This window comes from Momordica charantia (assembly GCF_013281855.1).
Source record: "Momordica charantia cultivar OHB3-1 chromosome 3 unlocalized genomic scaffold, Mcharantia_2.0 BLBB01000003.1, whole genome shotgun sequence".
NCBI classification, from domain to species: Eukaryota; Viridiplantae; Streptophyta; class Magnoliopsida; order Cucurbitales; family Cucurbitaceae; genus Momordica; species Momordica charantia.
The window spans coordinates 13,350,043-13,371,998 of NW_028275161.1; the positions used below are offsets into that span (position 1 = coordinate 13,350,043).

At 34.2% G+C, this 21,956-nt stretch overlaps 1 protein-coding gene and 1 pseudogene across 1 annotated transcript; both read right to left on the reverse strand.

Moving 5' to 3' along the window:
• Window positions 1-10,974: 10,974 nt before the first annotated feature.
• On the reverse strand, window positions 10,975-11,698 carry LOC148212420 (uncharacterized). The gene is made up of 2 exons (XM_088122221.1): window positions 11,687-11,698; window positions 10,975-11,577 (listed from the first exon to the last, which is right to left on the reverse strand). Exons 1-2 carry the CDS (start codon window positions 11,696-11,698, stop codon window positions 10,975-10,977), a joined length of 615 nt encoding a protein of 204 aa, XP_087978347.1.
• A 134-nt stretch (window positions 11,699-11,832) lies between these two features.
• On the reverse strand, window positions 11,833-15,685 carry LOC148212421 (uncharacterized; annotated as a pseudogene).
• Between the last annotated feature and the right edge of the window lie 6,271 nt (window positions 15,686-21,956).

Here is a 21,956-nt window from a genome sequence, read left to right on the forward strand (position 1 = left end):
TACAATTCAACTTTTTTTTTCATGAAAGTACATAAATTAGATTACTTTTACTAGAAAGAATTATTTTGAAATGAACTTCAAACAACTCTTTACTACCATCGGTTAAGGATCACATGTTGAAAAGAAAATGAATCTAATAAAGGTTTATAATAGACATAGACTACTCTTTTCATTTTCCAATTTATTTTAAGATGAAATTCATGAATATTGAAACCACTTAACACTATTAAAAGGGATGATATTACAAAAAAATTAATGCCATTAGAATTTTATAATTGGTACGAATAGAATATATGAATTTCCCATTAATTAGGTTTAGAGGCCAAAGTTTACTTAGAAAAGAGTAAAATTATACCTTTCTAACATTTAATATATGTAAACTTTGAATGGTACCAAGGTGAATTCCACCATGGTCAAGTTTACTTCGGAGAGATTTGGAGGGTGTGCGATTTTAGGAGTAGTTTATCCACTGTCATGCATGTACTACTAAACTCATAGAAATTAATTAATTTTTAGGTGGTGACCATATGAGTTTGAATTCATTCTTTCTAAATTCTTGTGATTTACATTGGGCCTATGGACAAATGAAAGAACCGGAGATGGATGCTCTATGTATACTACTTATAGCCACAGTGTTGAATGCAAATGAATAACGGGGCCACATTATATGTTTGCCACTAAAAATTGAATGCAAATAATGAATGTACGATGGGATTCAAGGTAAGTTGATAAAAAATAAAATAAAATGAAAACAAAAGAAAGAAAATTGCCTCACGTCTCAATTCTCACATGTGGTCCTTTCTTTAGTGTAAAACAAAATAGCATTATTAGGGATCAAAATGAGCTCATGGACCATTGCGTAGGTTTTTCTCAAATTTCAAGGACTAAAATGTCATTTTTAAAAGTTTAGGGACCACATAAGTATTAAACTTTAATTTTAGAGGCCAAACGTATATTTTTACTCTGTAATATTGGATCACATTTGCAAATATTGTGAGAGGCACTCAATGGTTAAATGAAAGTAACTAAGAATAAGCTACACTAAATAGAAGAACTAAGTTGAAACAAAATGCTTTTGAAGAGAAGAAGCTCGTGTTTATATAGGCATATAGAAGTTGCTTGAGAAGTTGAGGATGACCTGGCCTGGCGGTTGAGTACTTCCAGCAAAAGGCTCAATTTGTATGGATAAAAAAAATAGAAAGAGAGAAGAGAGGAAATGAAATGAAAGAAAAAATAAAAGAAGAAGAAAGAAATGAAAAAAGATAAAAGAGGGAGAGAAAAAAAAAAAGTTGAAAGTGAGAAAAAAAAAGTTACCGTTGAAGGTAACTCGAGGGAAAAAAAATTAGAAAAACTTACCGTTGGACTACAGCATTAAAAAAAAAAAAAAAAAAGCGCTAGCCGTTGCGGTTTTGTTTATTATTATTTTTATTATTAATAAAATTTTCAATTAATCTCAACCATTTATCTTTTTCTACCATATATCTAATGGTAGAAATTAAATTTGATTTCAAACCAATTTCAAACATCTTTCTCCAACCTATGTAAACACATCATTGTTTTCTCAAATATAGATAACAATTTTCTCCTCATTTTCTCTCCAATTTCTTTTCTTCATGTTTCTTTCTGTCCAAAATTTCAATCTTGTTATAATTTATAGTGAGATAAATTTTTAATTTGAGAGATTTTTGAAGTATTCAATTTTATTTATATTAGCCATTTAAGAGCTTTTATTTGTAAGATTTTTCTGACAAATTTGTGAGCGGAAATTTGTACATTCACTATTTGAGAGAGTTGTAATCTTACTTTTCAAATTTTGAATTATTTGTAACGGTTGCCCTTGAGTCCAAAAAAGAACGTGGTTTGATCCTGAACTATGGAAAAGATCGGATTTCTTCTTACTCTCACGAAAAAGGCTTTGTACCGATTTACTCTCCTACGGTGGAAAGAGTCAAGTTTCTTAGTTGAACACCTAGAAGGAGTTTGGGAAGCGCAGTAGACTAGTGTTGCCGAACCACTATAAAATTTCCGGTGTCATTTTCTCTAACCCTCTCCTATTTAATTTTTGTAATTAATTTTATATTATCATAAAATTTCTTGAAATTAATTGTTATAATTTATTGTGACTTTTAATTGCTACTCTTTAGTTCAACTACTTGATAATTATTTGGATGGTAGAATTAGTTAAGGTGCTTACCTTTCTAATTTATTGCTTAGTTTGAGATAAAATTAATTACTTGATCGTGAAAAGTTCACATAATTGTTTAAATTGGGCGTACAATGCTAAAAAGTTTATAAAATTATGATTAAACGCTATTTATCCCCTCTAGAATTGCGATACTGATCCAACACGCAGGACACTATACTAGGAACTGGCACACTGCTCTAAATTGGACGGTTCTGCTTGTTAACCTATTTATGTGTCAACAAAATCTCAACCTTTTAAGTCCATTTAACTAATATGCCTATTAATAAGTAGCATTAATTTGATTAAAACCAACTGCAACCAATGGTAAGTTCCTACGTCTACGCTACTTTAGAGATTATTTCCTTTGATTATTCATTCGAATCACATATTTTTACTACACGACATTTTCAGTATCAAGTAATTACATTACCTTCTTAATTGGTCAAGTCAAGGTGGTTAAATTTAGATATTAATTCAAATGAAAAAAAACATAGGAATGTTGCCTAAAACCTTGCTGTCGTGTTGTTTAAACAAGGAAAGAAATTTAAGTCTCCATGGGAGGGCTACAACAAAAAATTTAGCTCATAATTAAATTATTAAAACTTAATTGACTAATTCTGTAGTTTTCACTAGACTTCCACTCAAAGATTTTTGGCCCAAAAATAGTTTGCGTGGGACGATCATATACAAAAGCACTCATCTATTGATGATAGGATTCTAGGTTCTAATACATATGTATCTCGACTTACGTCTCATTTTTTACATGTGGTATTTTCTTTAGTTTAAAACAAAATAGTATTATTAGAGATCAAAATGAGTTCATGGACCATTGTAAAGGTTTTATCAAATTTAAAAGACTAAAATCTCATTTTTATAAAACAACAATAAAACATTCTAAATACATGAAACACTAATTATAAAAGAACAATAAAAAACAATAGTAACAAAAAAAAAATCAAACTTTAGATATACACTAATCTAAAATATGCTGAGGCTTGACAATCACTATTATTTAACCTCATAAATTATGGAACGATGACGTCGCAAGTCTTGGATTCAAGATATAGATCCGACACATTGATATATATTCTCTCGGCAACTTGGTGAATATGCCACCAACATGATATTGAGATGTTTTTTAGATCGAATAATATTTGAGAGCAATGTTTTGAGAAAACTAAGTGTTGTGGAAAATTAGTGAAAGAAAGTATATTTTTACAGTAGTAGAAGATAAAACGTTACAAAACTTTTTAAGTTCTAATATGAATTGTAATTAAAGAAAAAATTTAATTTTATGGTGTAAAATGTTAAGGATCCAACATTGAAAAGAGAAAGGACCTAACATAGATTTATAACAGACTTGGGCTACTCCTCTCATTGCCAATTGGTTTTGAGATGGAACCCCATAAATATTAATATGGTATCTGAGCCCACAAGCTTAAACGAGCATCCGGTCCAAAAATGGGATCCGGGCAAGATCGATGAGCCAAAAGAGTCACGATCTTGAGGGACATGATAATGATCCCACATTGAAAAGAGACACTACAAGAATTCAGGGTTTCGTCGTCGAAAGGTCCAAATTCATCCCCGAAAACCTTTGGAGACGAAAATAAATCGTCGTCCTTGATCGGTCGCGAGAGGGTTTTGGCGACAACTTTCGTTTTTCGTCGCCGAAGGTAACTTTTGAAGGGATGTGAATCCCGGAGCGGAAGCGGATTTTCGTTGCTGATTTTTGGGATACAAAAACGAATTCTACAGAAGAAAAAATACAGGGGAAATTCGAACCTTTGAAGAACGTTTCTTCAACGAGTTTCCCTCGGACACCACCACCGTGTCTTCCTCGCTATCCTCTTGGGTCTCGGGATCGTGCTGGTGGGAGCAATCCTTTGGAACGAAAGGGAGAGCTTGAGAGAGTTCTTCTTGATTGAGAGAAAATGGGTGAGGTTCTTCTTCTTCGTTCTGTGTTTTTGCAGAACTGCCAAAACAAAGAGAAGTGGTGACGTGGGGCAACTCCCCACGTCACACTAACCTCCCACTCCCCTGCAATTTTGCAGGAGAGTTTAATATTATTAATATTAATAATATATATATATATATATATTTATATATAAATAATTAATATATATATATATATATAATAATTAAAATATAAAAATCAATTTATTAATTAATCATATTAATTAATAAATAATTATTAATTATTAATCCAATTAATATATATATATATATAAATCAAATAAATAATTAACACTTAATTATTTATCACAAAAATAGAATCATATTCTATAACATTTTTCTCGTATAACCTATAGTTCTAATGTACATCTTATGCACATTATTTTTAACCTATAGTTTTAATATCAATCTTATTCATATTAATTTTATTTGAATCTCATTCAAATAGTTTCTCTCATAATATATAGTTTTAATTTATAATTAACTATATATTATAATGTATCAATATACATATAATCCCTTAAGTAATTTGAACAATTCAAATTCTTCCAAAAACTTGATCCTCGTATTACCCGTTATGAGCTAGCAAGGGGACCTAATAGACCTACAGATTCGAAGTTCCAACGATGCAAGATTAATCGGTCAAACTCATTGACCGAGTTAATCTAGATTCGTTAACTACGGGTCATTCCACTAAAGACCCGCAGTTGCACTCTTTTCACTGCAGAATGTTTTCGTGTCCATGGATATATGACCATTAATGACGAGTCAATCCTTCACGAGTGTTCGTAACTCAAGTTGGGTCAAATTACCGTTTTACCCCTGAGTTACATCTTACTCCTTAAACACCACTGCTCCTCTAATGAACAACCCAGTTATGGTCCAACCAATAACCGGAAGTCCCTCTCGGCCAATGAGAGGGTGGGGCCCCTTGTTCAAGTCCCGGAGTCAACATTTAAGGGAACACTCGTCTACTCTCCTAAAGTCGGGGAGGAGTGAATTCCATCTTGTGAAGTTAGGTTCCCAGCTCCCCACTCGGTCTCGTCCCCAAAATGGTAGGAATGTTGAGTCGGCGACTCGGGCCACTCTCATCCATACAGATCAAAGGACGAGCCCTCACGGGCAGGAGTCCATAACTCACTCAGGATTGAGAATGAGTTGCCTGGTCATCCTAAGAAATAACAATCTATTAGTTAACAGTGTTACACCTAAAGATTCCCTATTTCGCGGTCCGGTCTTATACAAACTCATTGTATAGGATACCCCCACTCGAATGTCTCCACACAAACGACCTGGATCGAGTCGTCTGTAACCTTTACAGAGTGGGCCGTATCCATAGTGTTGCCAGGATAAGGTACCCAGCCTTATCCATATACTATAGACCCTTTAGGTTATTCACGGGACATTATCCATTCATATATCAGGGGTATATCAAATATATACCCCGTATATCAACTATATACCCAGTATATATACAGTCCCGATTACATAAAAAATAACCTTGGATGTTTAGTTTATTGGATTTTGGACAATGCAAAGCTATGATTCAACAACAAATTTATTGAATAAAACTTTATTAAATAAACATTTGTTTCTACAAAATACCAACTACGACCTGATATTGGGTGTGTTGCCCTAAACTTGTAGTCGTCGCCGAATATATATCCCTCGACGACGACCTGATATTGGTCGTCGAAGGTGTCTTCGGTGACCAAATCTGTTTTGGTCCCCAAATGTAACCTTTGGAGACGAAACAGTTTTGGTTGCCGAATCTGACATTTGGCGACCAAATGCTGGTTTCGTCGCTGATTTTTATTTTTTTTTATTTTTAAATTTTTTTCCTTCTCCTCAACAATAAACCTAAATGTCATAGATTGAATTTCATATAAAATTTTATACCATTATATAAAAATAAGTTTTACAAAAAGTACAAGAAGTCCATGCAAACTAAAATTAAACAACATATTCTAAAAAGTCTCAAAATAAAAAAAATAAACATTCAAATGTCCCATACCATCAAAGTCTTCACGAGAGATAATCAACTTTTCAGAAGCTTTTGATACAGAAATCGAATGAACTTAAAAAAATAAATAACAAATAAACTTATGTTAACAAACACTTCCACAAGTTAACTCACCACTTCCCTTCAAACAAACTTCCAATTCTAACTCATTCCACATGTCAAACTAAAAATTCAAGCTTTGCACATGCATGAACTCAAAATATTGTTCTCACTTCATATGCATGAACTCAAAGTAAACATTAAAAGTTAACAAAAACTCATGAAAACAACTTTCAAATTCACAAAACTTACTCTCACCAAGTCTAAAAAACATTCACCCAAAGTCTATCACAATTCACTTAAAATTCAACAACGTCATCCAAAAACACTTAATAACGTTATTATAAGCTTTGCATATGCTGAACTCAAAGTAAGCATTAAAAGTTAACAAAAACTCATGAAAACAACTTTCAAATTCACAAAACTTACTCTCACTAAGTCTAAAAAACATTCACACAAACTCTATCACAATTCACTTAAAATTCAACAACGTTATCCAAAAACACTTGATAACGTCCCCCCCCCCCAACACTCTCATATATTAAACGCCAATAAAACTCTCCCAAACAAACTTAAAATGTACACAATTTAGTCTCACTATCAAAACACACACACAACTCTCCCATGTCTAGCTTTTATTATGTAAAACATCCACAATCACCAATTCATTTCACAGATTCAACAAAATCATCCAAAACCACATTTTACATAAGCGTAGCTAAACTATACATGACATATGTTCTAAATGGCTACCATAACTACAGGATAGCCACATTTACAGTTATTGAATTCTAACAACACTATACTTGACATACCAATTCACTTCAAAGATTCACTTCACAGAAAATTCACTTGCTATTAATATCTAAAACACTTCAAACATGCACTCAAACATAAACATAGTTAAATCATTCATAATACACGTTCTAAATGGCTACCATAACTGCAGGATAGTCACATTTACAGTTATTAAATTCTAACAACACTATACGTGGATGTACCTATTTTGACGAGCTGGCTCCACTAGACTGACTCATAAGTTGTAGCACCATTGATCTCAAATCTGACATTTCACCGCGTAGACTCGTAATCTCAGAATCTTTGGCTGGGAGACGCTCATCTAACTCCTTGTCTTTCTGCGTGAGATGGTCCTGGAATTCTTCTCTTAGAGTACATATTTCTTGTGACAGCTTTTTTTCCGCTGTATTGATGCTACACTTGAAGAAGAACCTCTACGAGACTCTGGTTTTGGACCCCAACCAGCACCCTTAATGTATCCTGAACGATAACCAAGAACTGTCTCCAATACTTTTGGGTCTGGTACCGATTTACCTTCATCTTCCATAGATGCTTCTCTAACACGCATCATGTCTACCTGCATACATATTTTAAAAAGAACAAAATGTTTACACATAAAATTCAATGCGTAATTTGAAGTTAATTATTATAAGATTTGTAAACTTACGTAAGTTGTCTCCGCTCCTTCGACCCAACCTTTAGTGTCAGAATATCTCGTCTCCCTGAACAAATCGATTTCAGAAAAGTTGTCACCTCCCTCTTCTTCTTTCTGCAATTGATAACACATAATTGTTGATAATCGATCTTAAGTAATATAAGTATATGGCTAAAAAATATTATTGCGTTGTACTTTCTCCTTTGCAATAATAGCAAATGCCTTCGGCCCCGCACGATGGTTGAATGACATCTTCGCCCTGTTGCGTTTGTTGGTTTTAGATTTTTTCTAACAAAAGAAAACTTAAATCAGAATATATATTGAATATAAATACTAAAAAAATATATAATTTATATTCGTAAACTACCTTCCATTCATCTGTCTCTCATCTATCGCACAATATGTTCCAATCGTCTGGTTTTGCCAACAACCGCTCCGGAAGATTGTTGCGTACAATCTCATGTGTGGGATAACTCAAGTAGTGTTGGCACAATTTTGCCCTATACGCCTTATGTGTCGTTCTCATCTCATGCTCGATGAACTTCTTCATAACTCGATCTGATTCGTTGAAATCGAAATGACCCTATAACAAAAAAACATTGAACATATATTTAACTGTTATTACTGAGCGACGAGCAGCACACTCCGATAGTGACGGATAGGATCACGAGCAGCGGTGAGTGGCAGCTACGGGCGGCAATGACGGGCGACGACGACGAGATTGGGCGCAGAATAAGAATCGAGAAGAGAAGAAGAACAAGATGCTGTCAAATCTGGGTGGGTTGTTGATTCTATGGAGTAACGCTAGAGGGCGCCGCGTCGAAAGTGGGTAACGCTGTGGGTTGTTGATTTTGGGGGTACACGAGAGAGAGAAGGGAGGAAGAAGTAGAAGGGGGCTAGGGTTTTCCTTCTTTTCCTTTTCTGTTATTCTTCTTTTCTTTTCTTTTTTCTTTAACAAAATAAATCTAAATAAAAAAAATGTATATAAAGGGCTAAAGACCTAAACTAAGAGGAATAAATTCATTTTTTGTTGGAAGAAATCTCACTTTAAAACGATTTAAGGAAAATAATTAATTCCCAAAACCCAACCAAAAAAACTAAAAGGGAAAATTAAATTTCCAAATTCTTGGAATAAGGTTTAATTAAAAATATGTTAAAAAAATTGAAATAATTTACCTCAAATATGATAAATTAAACTTAAGTTATAATTTACCCAAAATTAGAACATCAAAATTAGAAAATCCAAGAATGTGGGATTGGACCAGCGGCGGCCCTGTATGGCGGATGACAGACTGATGGAGCTGAGTGACAGTGGTGAGGTTGGGCAACAAAGGCAGGGTTGGGTGACGGTGTCCCAATTATTTCCTGATTATTTTAGTCAATAGTGGCAAAGTCTCGACTATTATTCTTTAGTCGAGAAAAAGATGTTTACACAGCGTCGAGAATAATAGAGTTGGAAAAAAATCATAATTCTTGTAGTGCCGACGATCGATTATGTGAATTTGCGTCATCTAGGTAACAAAACTAGAACAACGGTGCGAGGAAGATGAAGGATGACGGGAAAGGCAAAAAGAGGGCGAGAAAGATAATGTTTGGTGTATCCATAAGTCTGACCTGATCTTGAGTTCAATTCACACATGTAATTGAATATGTTTATATATATATATATATATATATATATATTTTGATAAAAAGAAATATCTACTAAGTTTTTTTTTTATTGAAAAAAAATTTGTTTCTATTTTCTTTAAAAAAGTTTGAATTAATATTCTTAAAAACTTATGTAAGAATCTAATGAAAAAAAAAAAAATTCAAAACTAAGGTTTAATGAATAGATTTCTATCTAAAATTCAAGATTTTATGTTATAAAAAAATTTAAAGGATCATGAACCTAACTAGTTCCAATTTAAATCCAAATTAATTCTTAAGCATTCGATTAAGTTGACTTTCATTCCAATAAAAAAAATCCAACTTATAATTTAAATTCATGCAAGGAAGGGTTAATAAGAAATAAATATATATTATTTATTTTAAATTGAAATTATAATTAAATTAATTAATGATGGTAAAAGGTAAAATTTTGTAAAAATATAATAATTTCGGGTTGATAAAATAATTTAAATCCATCGGGCTCAAACTCGAGACCGAAGAGAGGAAGGGCACAATTATGCAGGATAAGCTTATAAGACACATTTTCTACTTGTTTGATGCAGTATTCGGGAAAACCATTAAGCATAAATCTATACTCGATGAGACCGGACAATCCCGAAATAATTAATATCATTAACAAAACAGCAATTTTTCCGACAAAAATGAAACTTGCTCAAAATCATTTGTCACACTTTTTTTATATGTCATAGATTATCAAGATGACCTAGGTAATTGTCATAGAATACTTGAAATTTTTTTATTTTTCTTGACAATTATAAAATGTCATGAAGCAAGAAAATTTTCGTAAGTAGCCAATTTTTCCCGCAAAAAACGCTCCTCTACCTTTTCGTGACATTTTTTCACTGTCATCGAAAATTTGGTTTTCATGACAGTTTTTAACTGTCATAAAACTTGAAAAATCTAAAAAGTTTCATTTTTTCCCGCCAAAAACACGCCCCAATCATTTATGACAGTTTTTTTTCCTCCCAACTTTTTTACTGTTCACAACTGTCATGAAAGCCCATGATTCTACGAGTACCTCTTCTGAATTTCTTCGACCTCACTCCACTTGTTAACCTTTAGGTCCACTTGTTCGCGTGTATGTACCCCGATTGCCATAGAGAATGTGGTGGCCATGAGACATATTGGTTTATTAACTGTGTGGTCACATACGATACGTACCTTTGCGTTCGTTGCACGAACTTTATTTTCTAGCTCTATCAATCGAGTATATCCTCGCACGCCTAATTTATCTGTATGTTGTCAAACAGTAAACCAATTAGTAAAATCATACCTATTTATTTTACATATATTTAAATTGACATACCTGAAGAAAAAGTCGAAACAGGTGGGTCTGTTGGTGGATGCTCACGACCCTGTACGTGTGTCTCTAACTGACCTACTTGGTCTGGTCTCATTTTTCTGCGAACTTAGGCAACCAACGAAAAGTATTATATATTGACAAAATAAATACTCAACATAAATCAATTTGATGCCTAATTTATCCAACATATATTTAAATCAACATACTTGGAGGAATACTTATTCGTTATAGTACTCATCATCAACATCATCTATATCATTATCAGTTCACTGTTCCACATCGTCCGATTCATCATTTATAAAATCATCCACATTGCTCGCATCTATGCTTCTATTGGACTGTTCTCAACCCTCAACGACAATAGGATGAACATCATCTCGACGCAATGAACTATCTTGAGAGGATTCATCTATTTCGATCCTAGGTCCTACTTCTAACAACGAAATTTGATCATTTTCAACATCTTCTTGTTCTGGAATATCCCATACACGTTTATTTAGAATATGTTGCACAACTTTCCAATTATTACCAAGTTTGGGGTCATGTAAATAAAACACTTGTTGAGCTTGTCCAGCAAGAATTAAGTGGTCGTCGGCATACCAATACTTAGACGTATTAATCGACTTAAAACATAAGTTAACTCGAATTTTATTCTTCTTAGAGTCTGTGTCAAACCATTTGCACTTAAAAAGTATGACACGTCTCCCCATAGCATAATCTAACTCCCAAAAATCACTCAAGACACTATAAAAATTCATGTCATCCCTTTCTCCTCCACACACCATGACCCCACTATTTTGTGTCGTTCGACGACTATCGAGTTCTATATTATGAAAACATAGTCCATTTACAATACAACAACTATGTGAACGTGCAGTTAATAACGATCCTAACGCAAGTGAATAAAGATCATCATCTAATTCGCCTTGTTCCCGTAATGTCAAAACCTATAATAGATCATAACAAAATACTTAACGATTTCGTTTTGTGTTCATCTACATTCAAACCCTAAAAATCAATATTACCTTTTTTTTAACGAATTAGGAAATTGTGTACTGTGTCGTTCATATAGGGTAGGAACATTGTCTTCAGGAATTCGAATTGAGCTCAAATGTTTACTACAATTCCAAAAAAGGAGAAAAACAACATTAGTGTTATACGTACTAAGTGTGAAATTAAAGTGAACGTAGCATAAGCCGAACTTACTCGTGATACGACTCTATCTCTGCACAGTTGTTCAGTACATACCAGTGTGCAACTCTTCTTTCAATGACGGATAATGTTTCGAAGTTGATGCCCCAAGAGGCCGTGCACTTAGCCTGAACACGTCAAAATGTCCACAACTTTTATAACCGACAATAGTATCATCGTTGCATTCATCTCTATTGAATCTCGTTTCAATTCCACTCAGATACACTGAGTAAAAAGTCAACGATTCTTTCATGACGAATGATTCGGCTATCGAACCTTCAGGACGAGCTCTGTTCTTCTTTTTTGCATATTGTTTTAAGGTTTGGAGACTTTGCTCGATAGGGTACATCGATTGACCCCACAATTTTTGTTTCGTATGGTAAGTGAACTGTAAGATGTATCATAACATCAAAAAATGCTGGTGGGAATATTCTCTCCAACTTACATAGTATGATTATAATGTCAGATTGCAATCGATCCAAATCATTGATGCGTACTGTCTTTGCACATATATCACAAAAGAAGTTACATAGCTCAACGATAGTTGTACCCAGAAACTTTGGTACGTATTCTCGAATGGCAATCGGTAAGAGTCGTCGTAGCAAAACATGACAATCGTGAGTTTTCAACCCCTATAGTCTCCCGTCCTCTACGCTTACACATCTCAATATATTTGACACAATCTATCTGGAAACTTAGCTGATTTCAAGAATTTGCAATACTTCACCCTCTCAACAACAGTCAATGTATACGTAGCATGTGGTTTTACAACTTTATTCCCCTCTTTTTGTAAGTGTAAATCTTTCCGAATTTTTAAATATTCTAAATCCAAATGCGCATTGATCGTATCTTTTGTTTTCTCATCGATATTTAACAAAGTTCCTACTAGATTGTCGCATATGTTCTTCTCGATATGCATCACATCCAACTTATGTCTTAACATAAGTTTCGACGAATAGGAAAGTTCGAAGAATATACTTTTTTTAGTCCAATTTAAATCTCGCTTTCTTTTACTTTTTTGTTTGGTTGGATTCTTACCAAAATTTGAAAAATTCAGTGTATTTACTTGTTGAAGAATCACATCTCCATCCATTGACACTGGTGGGGGGGGGGGGGGCGTCGTTCTAACTTTTCATCATGTAGTCTACTCCCACGCCAACTATGGTTTTAAGGAAGATAACGTCGATGTCCCATGAAACAAATTTTGTTTCTTATTCGAAAAGATAAATTGTCCTATTTACAGATGGGACATGTTTGGTATCCCTTCGTACTCCATCCGGACAAGTCGCCATATGCTGGAAAGTCATTAATAGTCCATAAAAGAGCTGCGTGTAGTTGAAAGTACTCACCACTTGGACAATCGTAAGTATGAACTCCAGTATCCCATAACTTTTTCAACTCTTCAATTAATGGCTGTAAGTAAACGTCGATACTTTTCCAGGTTACTTCAGCCCAGGAATAAGCAATGACATTAATAAATTACTTTCCTTCATGCACTTCCAAGGAGGCAAATTGTATGGAATAAGTAGCACTGTCCACATGCTATACAAATTGTTCATATTCCCAAACGGATTAAACTCATCTGAAGCTAGTCCCGAACAAACATTTCGTGGGTCTGAAGCAAATCGAGGAAATGTGCTATCTAGATGATTCCACCCCAAAGAGTCAGCTGGATGTCGTAAGACACCCTCTGTCTCAACTCGTTTTTCTACCTCATTTCAGTAGCGAAATGTTTTGAAGAAAAGAACCGTTTCAATCTTGGTATCAACGGAAAATGTCGTAACACTTTTGGGGGACTTGTGAAGCTTTCTCATCATTGTTTTTATAACGAGGTTCACCACATACTGGATAACCTTGACGTTCAGAATATTCTTTCCTGAATAATATACAGTCATACTTGCAGGTATGTATGGACTCATATGAAAGTCCTAAATCACGCAGTCTCCTTTTAGCCTCATATGATGTACTAGGTATAGATGCAGCTATCGTAAATGCTTCATTTAACAATTCAAGTAACATATCAAACGATTTATTACTCCAATTGTTAATGACCTTGATATACATCAAATTTACTAAAAAATTCAATGATGAAAATTTTGTACAACCTGGGTACAATTGACTACGCGCTTCATTGAACAACTGCTCGAAACTATTAGACGTGTCTCTTCCATGTTCGTTTGGGGGCGTCTCAAAACAAAATTGTTCACCTTCTACATTTTCTTCTACCATGGGGTACTGTAAATCATTAAGAAGTCCAGACATATCACCATCCTCATTATTCCTAACATTGTATTCTCTATTTAATTCATTGTGCGAAGGAGTTTTACGTCTTGTATAACAACTTGAAGGGATTGGTTCTTCTCCATGGTATATCCATTGAGTATATGAATGTGATATTTCATTTATAAACAAGTGGCTTTCTACTCCATCAATTGAAACCAACTTTACATTCATACAATATCTACATGGACATCTTGTTTTTCCCGTATTGTTGACGTGAAGTTTTGCCAATTCTATGAAATGTTTTACTCCTTGAACATACTCAGGCGATAATCTATCCCTAACCTTAATCCAATCCTTTCATTATAGATGATAATATTCTTTAAAAAACCTCCAATTCAGTATAAATGGTCAATGTTGAATCCTAAAAGAATATAAAAGATTAAGTTCATTTTGTCATCATCCTAAGGATATTTTGAAAATAGAAATATCCAAAATTTGTTTTCAAAGTGAGATGAAGATGCAAGGGTGTGGTCATTATTGTCCATTATGAGTGTCGTAGTTAAAAGTAGAAGAGTTTGAAGGTATTATTGAGGCCTTAGATATATTCCTAAGATACAGCCACTAAAAAAAGAACTAAAATATGCTTAGAGAGGTCGTCTAAAAATCTAGACCAACATCGGTCACAACCAACATAATAATCATTCATAATTCATTATAAATTCAAAACTAACAACAATAAAATCACAAAGAATACATATAAATAAAACAATCATGCGCACAAACATCGACTAATTTAAGTATAAATGAAACAATCATACTTACAAAGCCAATAAATTAAATCAAACAAACAAAACTTCAACATCTCACAACCAAAGAAAGTATGTCAAAATCAAACAAATAACAAATTTTATATTTTCTCAAATAACTTATTTCACAATTTCTCCAATAACTTATATAAAACATCAACTACTATACAAAATATAACTTAAGCATTTGTTTAAGATTACAAAACATCAACTTCACAATTTCTCCATAGCATTCAAAATATCTCAAATATAATTCACAATTTCTCACATAGAATTCACAATATCCCAAATCTAATTCAAAAATTTCTCAAATAACTCAAGCTTGTGTTCAAAGATTAAAAGAGCAAAATAATATACATAAATATAATATTTTATAAATAATCAAAATAACCTAAATAAATATAATCTAATATTAAAAAAAATTAACATAAATAAAGTGAAGAAAAATATAAACCTTAGGGTGGCGGAGGCGGCTGCGGGAGGCGGCGGGCGGGCAGCAGCTGGGAGCGACGGACGGTGGTGCAGCGGCAGCGGGCGGCATAATCGAAGACGAAGGAGGAGCCCGAGAGGCGGAACCGACTGAATTGGAGGCGGAGGGCGGGGGTGGAGCGGTGGAATCGGAGGCAGACGGCGCGGGGTCGAGGCGGCGGCAACAACGGACGGAGATCTGAAAATCGGGGGGGGGGGGGGAAGGAGATTGATTTTTAGGGCACGTTTCGACGACGTTTTTAAAGTGGTCGCCGAATGTCCAAATTTTGTCGCCAAAAGGTAATTCAAATTTACCCTTTGGCGACGAAATCGAGATTTCGTCGCAGAAAAGGCCCGCGAAAAACATGAAATAAATGGCTTTCGGCTACGAAATAGAAACTTCGTCCCCAAAAGGAGGTTTCTGCGATGAAACGCATAAATCGTCGCCGCCGAAGGTCAATCCAAAACCTTTGTCCAGGTTCTGGAATGTACTTTCGGCGACAAACGTATACGTTCGTCGCCGAAAGCACCACCTTCGACGACGATTTTATAAAATCATCGTCGAAGGTGTTGCCATCGGCGACGAAATAGTATGTGGTCGCCGTAAGCTGGAACTTTCGGCGACCACATCTAATTTCATCGCCGAAAGCAAGACCTTTGGCGACGAAAGTGCGTTTTGTCGCCGAAAGTACCTTTTGGTGATGAAATCATATGTCGTCGCCGAAGACTTCGTCGCTGAATCTCAAATTTCTTGTAGTGAGAAGGAACCTAACATAGATTTATAACAGAGATGGGCTACTCAAAATCTCTTGTATTCTAACCATTTGCATTCTAACCTTGTCTAGATATACATTTATTATTATTGATAATTATTAGTTATTAATTAATTTAATATTTATAATAAATTATTTATGACATAATTTGTAAATTAATAAATTAAAGAAGGGACAAAAACGTCCAAAAATGTTTTTTCGAGATCCTCCCATTTTAATATATTATAGATATAGATAATTTTGTATCTAAAAAATTTTGCATCTCGTAAAAATTAAAAATAAATTTTTAAACGATATATTTTATATTAAGACTTCATTATCAAAATTACAGTTTCATGAGCTCAAAGAGATTCAATAAAAACAAGATTTATATTCTATTTATTTACTATTTTCACGTATGTGTTTGGCTAATTAAAAAATTGAATTTAGATTTGAGAGTTTTTTAATATGCACCTAACAATAGTTTTGGTTTGGATGTGAAAATTTATTAATAAAATATTATCATATTGCATTATAAAATTGTTTTAATTATATAATTAAAAATATTATACAATTCATTATATAATATATTATAATTTATGATATTGTATTTGTTGTTATCGTAAATGTAATGACTTCAGAATAAATTGTACAATAAAATCTTCACTTCATAACCTATATCCAGCCCTTCATCTATATATAATGTTTTTTATGGTAATTTGGTGAATTCCACCGTGGTTAAGTTTAGGGAGACTGGGACTGTGTGCAATTTTGGGTGGTTTATCCACGGCTAAACACATAAAAAACTAATTCTTTGGTAGGTAGTCATCATGGAGTTTGAACTCATTTCTTCTAAATCTTTGTGATTTATCTTGACCCTCTAGACCAGAGCCAACCTATGATGGTTGCACTACGTGTACTACTTGTAGCCACAACATTGTATATAAATTGATAATGGAGACCACATGTAGAATGAATGATAGGATTCGAGGTAAGTTTGTCGTTAAAAATAATAATAATAATAATAAAATATTACCTCACGTCTCAATTTTCAAATGTGATGTTTTATTTAATGTAAAACATAATAATATTATTAGAGATCAAAATGAGGTAGCATTACTAGAGTGCAAGTACACACGCATGACAAGTAATAAAATGGAAGTATTCAAAGATTATTCGTTAAGGACAGAAGGTTTTCTTTAAAAACCAAATGAATTAGTGAACTATGTGATGTGCAATTTATGAATGAAATGAATGGAAAAACATTGGTGTGGTATTTTGTAATTACCTAAGAATGAAAATCCTGCCCTACTACTTCAACTTAACTTTAAATGTCACAGGACACATTACCAGGTACTAGGTGCATCCCGTCTAAATTGGACTATTCTGCTTCTTATAACTTACTTATGTCAAAAATATCTCGAGTTTTAAGTCCATTACTAACATGTATATTAATATACCTAGCCTTAATTTGATGAAAAACCAACGGTAACCAATGACTAATTTCCCATGTCTAGCTAGACTACTTAACGGATTCTTTATGACTAAATTAGGTTGTTTTCCTTTGGTTATGCATTCCAATTTTACAACCAGACCTTTTTCAGTATCAAGTAATTACCCTCTTAATTGGTAAAATCAAGTCAAATGAAGAAAACAAATGTTGCCTTAAACCCCGCTACTGGTCCTTTGAAAAATAAAAAAAGTTCTCCATACAACGGAAACTTTAGCTCATGATTAAATTATTAAAACTAAATTGAATGAAAACAAAACTCAATGTAATCATATTGGAATTTGAGGTAAAAGCCAAAAACAAGAAATTGTAACCCAAATAAACTTTACCGTTTTTCTTTCAAAGGGATCAAAACTCCTTCAATTCCACTACAATGTATGGTTACAAAACCCTTACAAAAGCAAATAACTCACCAAAGATGAAGAAGAAAGAAATAATTATGGAATCTTTGATTAATGCTCAATAGAACACAAATAAATACACTTTAAGTACCTCAAGTTTGAATTTGATGTCTATATGGTCTCTGAAGTTTGGAGTATGTCTATGTGGTCCCTGAAATTTCAAAATGGAAACTTTTAGTCCCTGGAGTTTGAATTTGATGTCTATATGGTCCATATGAAGTTTCAAAATGGATACTTTTGATTCCTAAAGTATGAAATTTTTTTATAAATGATCCCTAAACCACCGTTAGTTTGACTAATACTAAAATGACGTGGCACTTAAACTAGTGACCGGTCAAAATATATTTTTGAATGATTGGATCTCCTTTATTCTTTATTATTTTTATTATTAGTGTTTTTCAAATTATATTCTCCTTTCACCTTCTTCTTCCTCCCCTTTCTCCGGTGAATACACCCGGTTGGTAATTCAGAAACAGAATCTCCTTCAATCTCAGATACATGAACCCAAAACTCGTCGGAATCGCACAGGTGAACCGATTATTCGCCAGATTTAACATGGAAACCGGTGAACTCCTGAAATTTTGTGGGATTTCGCCGTTGAATTGGTTATTCTTGATGAGAATGGGGTCCAGATTCTTGGAAGAACGAACCTTTTGGGATTGGCCCAGAGAAGGAATTGAATCTGAGGTCCAAATAGATGAGCTTTTAAATGTAAAGAGTGACGTAAGGAAAGGGCCGGAGAAATAGTTGTTGCTGAGATCGAGTTCTTGGAGGGAGGGGAGTTACACAAAGTGGCTGGGGAACTCGAACGAAGGAGAGAGGGATCTGGTTTTGGTCCATTAGTTACATCAGTAAGGATCAAAGAGGTATTCGTTACAATTAAATGCAACTAAACCATCGGTGGTCACAAATACTAATATAACTAATGACAGATCAAGCCATGGATGCATATTATGGAAATTATATGAAATGTAATATGCACATGTCTATTTACAGTCCTTCCTTACTTTAGCTATATCAAAATCTTTAACCTAAGGAGCCAAAGTAGCTAAAATAAACTTAGTTTTCATATTTCTGATCAAAATAATTATCTACAATACATAATATATATGTTCAAATGAAACATAGAGCAAATGTAAACTCCCATTAAAACATAATATCCTCGTACAAAATAACACTCATATAAATGAAAAAAAAATAGCTAGAAATAGATAGCAAGAACAAAAAAAAAAGATTCTTCTCGGATCATTTGAAAAAAAAAACTAGATAAAAAGTGTAAATATATGAATTAATTATTTATTACATGTAATTTTAGTTAAATTGATTTACTTATTTATAATTATAATTATAATTAATTAGTTTCCTCATGTATTTAATATATTTGATTAAAAAAACAAATGCATTTTAGGGAGAGAATAAAGACAAAATATACATTGTAGTAACTTGGGGAGTAATGATAAAGTACTGTAGCAACTTGGGGAATGGAATACTGCTTATTGTTGCAACCTGTGTATCGGAATAGTATTTACTATAACAAACCTGGAGTGGAATAGTATTTACTCTAGCAAACTTGGGTTTATAAAATTGTGAAACAAACGAGGGTTTATCTTAACAAACCTTACCTGCCGTTTTGAAAACGGGGAACAAAACACCCCATTAAGGGTCAAAATCAACAAACAAATTAAAAAATATGAGGTCAACGTGTATGACAAGCCATGTGAGAACCATAGAGACTTTACGTCTTTATGTCCCCTCTTGCAGAATTGACCACCTCTGATGCCCCAATCATTGTATTGCCTACCACTACTAATTTAGTTAAGGGTTTGTAGTTTTTACATTTTGATAGCCTGATAATCATTAATGAACGCAAAGTTTTAAGTGCAGAGGTTTGAACAGTATTGCAATAAAATTCTCTATATATTTTCTGATGTGTGTTGGAACACAAGGGCAAATCCTATTGAAAAGACACGACACTTAGGCTCATGTCCAATGACAGTCTGTACAAAAATAATTAGAAACAAAAATTAAGAAGGAAACTAATCATTAGTAATTTGGTGCTGATATTGGGACACGATTGGAAGCCTAATATGAAAAATTAGGTGGTTGACCATACTTTAGCAGTGGATAATTCTTGCCTTGAAAGGATCCATACTTTTCCTTCTTTGATTGGATGAATATCAAGGAAAATATTCCATTGAATGAGTAGACATTGCCTTATGGAAACATTCCTTTTGATGCAGTATAATTTGTCACTATATCAGGACAAATTAGGATCATTTTTATTATGGTCATGATTGATTATATTTTGCTCATCTTTGTTTACAATCTTCCTCAAACTGGAGGTACGCGGTGGACGAACTCCAAGTTTGCTTGTCAGACTGCGAAAAGAAGCCTTTGGTAGAGGCTCAGTGAAAATGTCAGCTACTTGCGAATGTGAGGTTACATATTTGGTAACTAAAGTTCAAAGGGCCACTTTTTCTAGAAAAAAGTGGTAATCAAGTTCAATGTACTTCGTTCTTGCATGAAACACCGGGTTTTGGACATGTGAAGTGTACTGGTGTTATCACGGTAGAGTTTTGGAGGTTTCATGAGATGAACATCTATGTCTCTTAGCATAAAAGATATCTATTTGAGTTTAGTTGTGGCATTAGCCATGGCTCTATACTTAGCCTCGACACTAAATCGAGAAATTGTTCGTTATTTCTTAGAGCTCCACGAGATTATGTTGGAGCCTAGAAAGACACACATTCTTGTTGTACTTCGCTTAGTAATTGGACAACCACCCTAGTATGCATCACAAAAGACATAAAGTGAAAGAGAGCTATTTTTAGAAAAGGAAATACCATGGTTTGAAGTTTCTTTGAGGTAAAGAAGTATGTGTTTGACTTCCTTGAGATGCTTTACTTGAGGCTTCTACATGGATTGGCACACTTTGATAACCGCTGGAATTATATCAGGTCTTGTAAGACTTAGGTATTGTAGTGATCTAACTAAGCTTCGATAGGTGGTAGCATCAACAAGGTTTTCATTTGTTGGTGAAGGATTGGAGCTTGTGGCCATTGTTGTTGAGATATGGGATGCATTTAACAAGTCTGCTTTATCTAGTATGTCTTGGACATACTTTTCTCGTGTTATGTGAAGGCCTTCCTTGATGTCATGTACTTCAATTCATAAAATGAAGTGTAACAAACCTAGATCCTTAACAGCAAAATCAGAGCTTAGTTTAGTAATGAGTGACGTAATAAGTTGAGCATTACTACGGGTTATAATAATGTCATCTACATATATCAACATAAGAGTTTGTTATGAAATTATTATGTTTAAGAATGAACAATGAAGGATTAAATGTGTTACATAAGAAATGTTCGCCCCTACACGGGTGCGGGCCCACTAAAAACCGATTCTTAGTGAGGATGTCGTCGAGTGGAGGGTGTGTCCACTCACGACGGGATGAAACACGACAAACGGTTACGTCCGTACATATCCACACCTGGCCGCGCGTGCTGTAGGCACGATGGGCACATCCAATGGCCCTGGGCGGCATGCTCAGAGGACAGGTAGCGGCGCTACTCTGCACTATCGAGGATGCGCCCCTCTCTTTCCTACCGTGCAATGCGCGACGTCTCAGTCATTTCCAACCGTCGTCCTTCTCGATTGGCCCTCCTAGGCTATAAAAGGAAGGACAATCCTCCACATCAAGTAAGTGAAAACCTTGTTATTGAACTCTCTAGTGTCTTATTCCTATCTTTACTCTGATTACTAACTTGAGCGTCGGAGTACATTAGGCGAGACACTGAGGTCGATAACAGAAGACTGGATAACATTGAAGTATGAGCGCAAGCTTTTAGACTGCTGCGAAAGCGAGCCAGCCGCTGAAGGATTTGAATGAGGGAGAACGTGTCGGGTGAGCGACAAGCACTTCGTCACAGTACTGACTTATGGGCTAACGAGTCACACTTTGGCCAAAGTATCTTA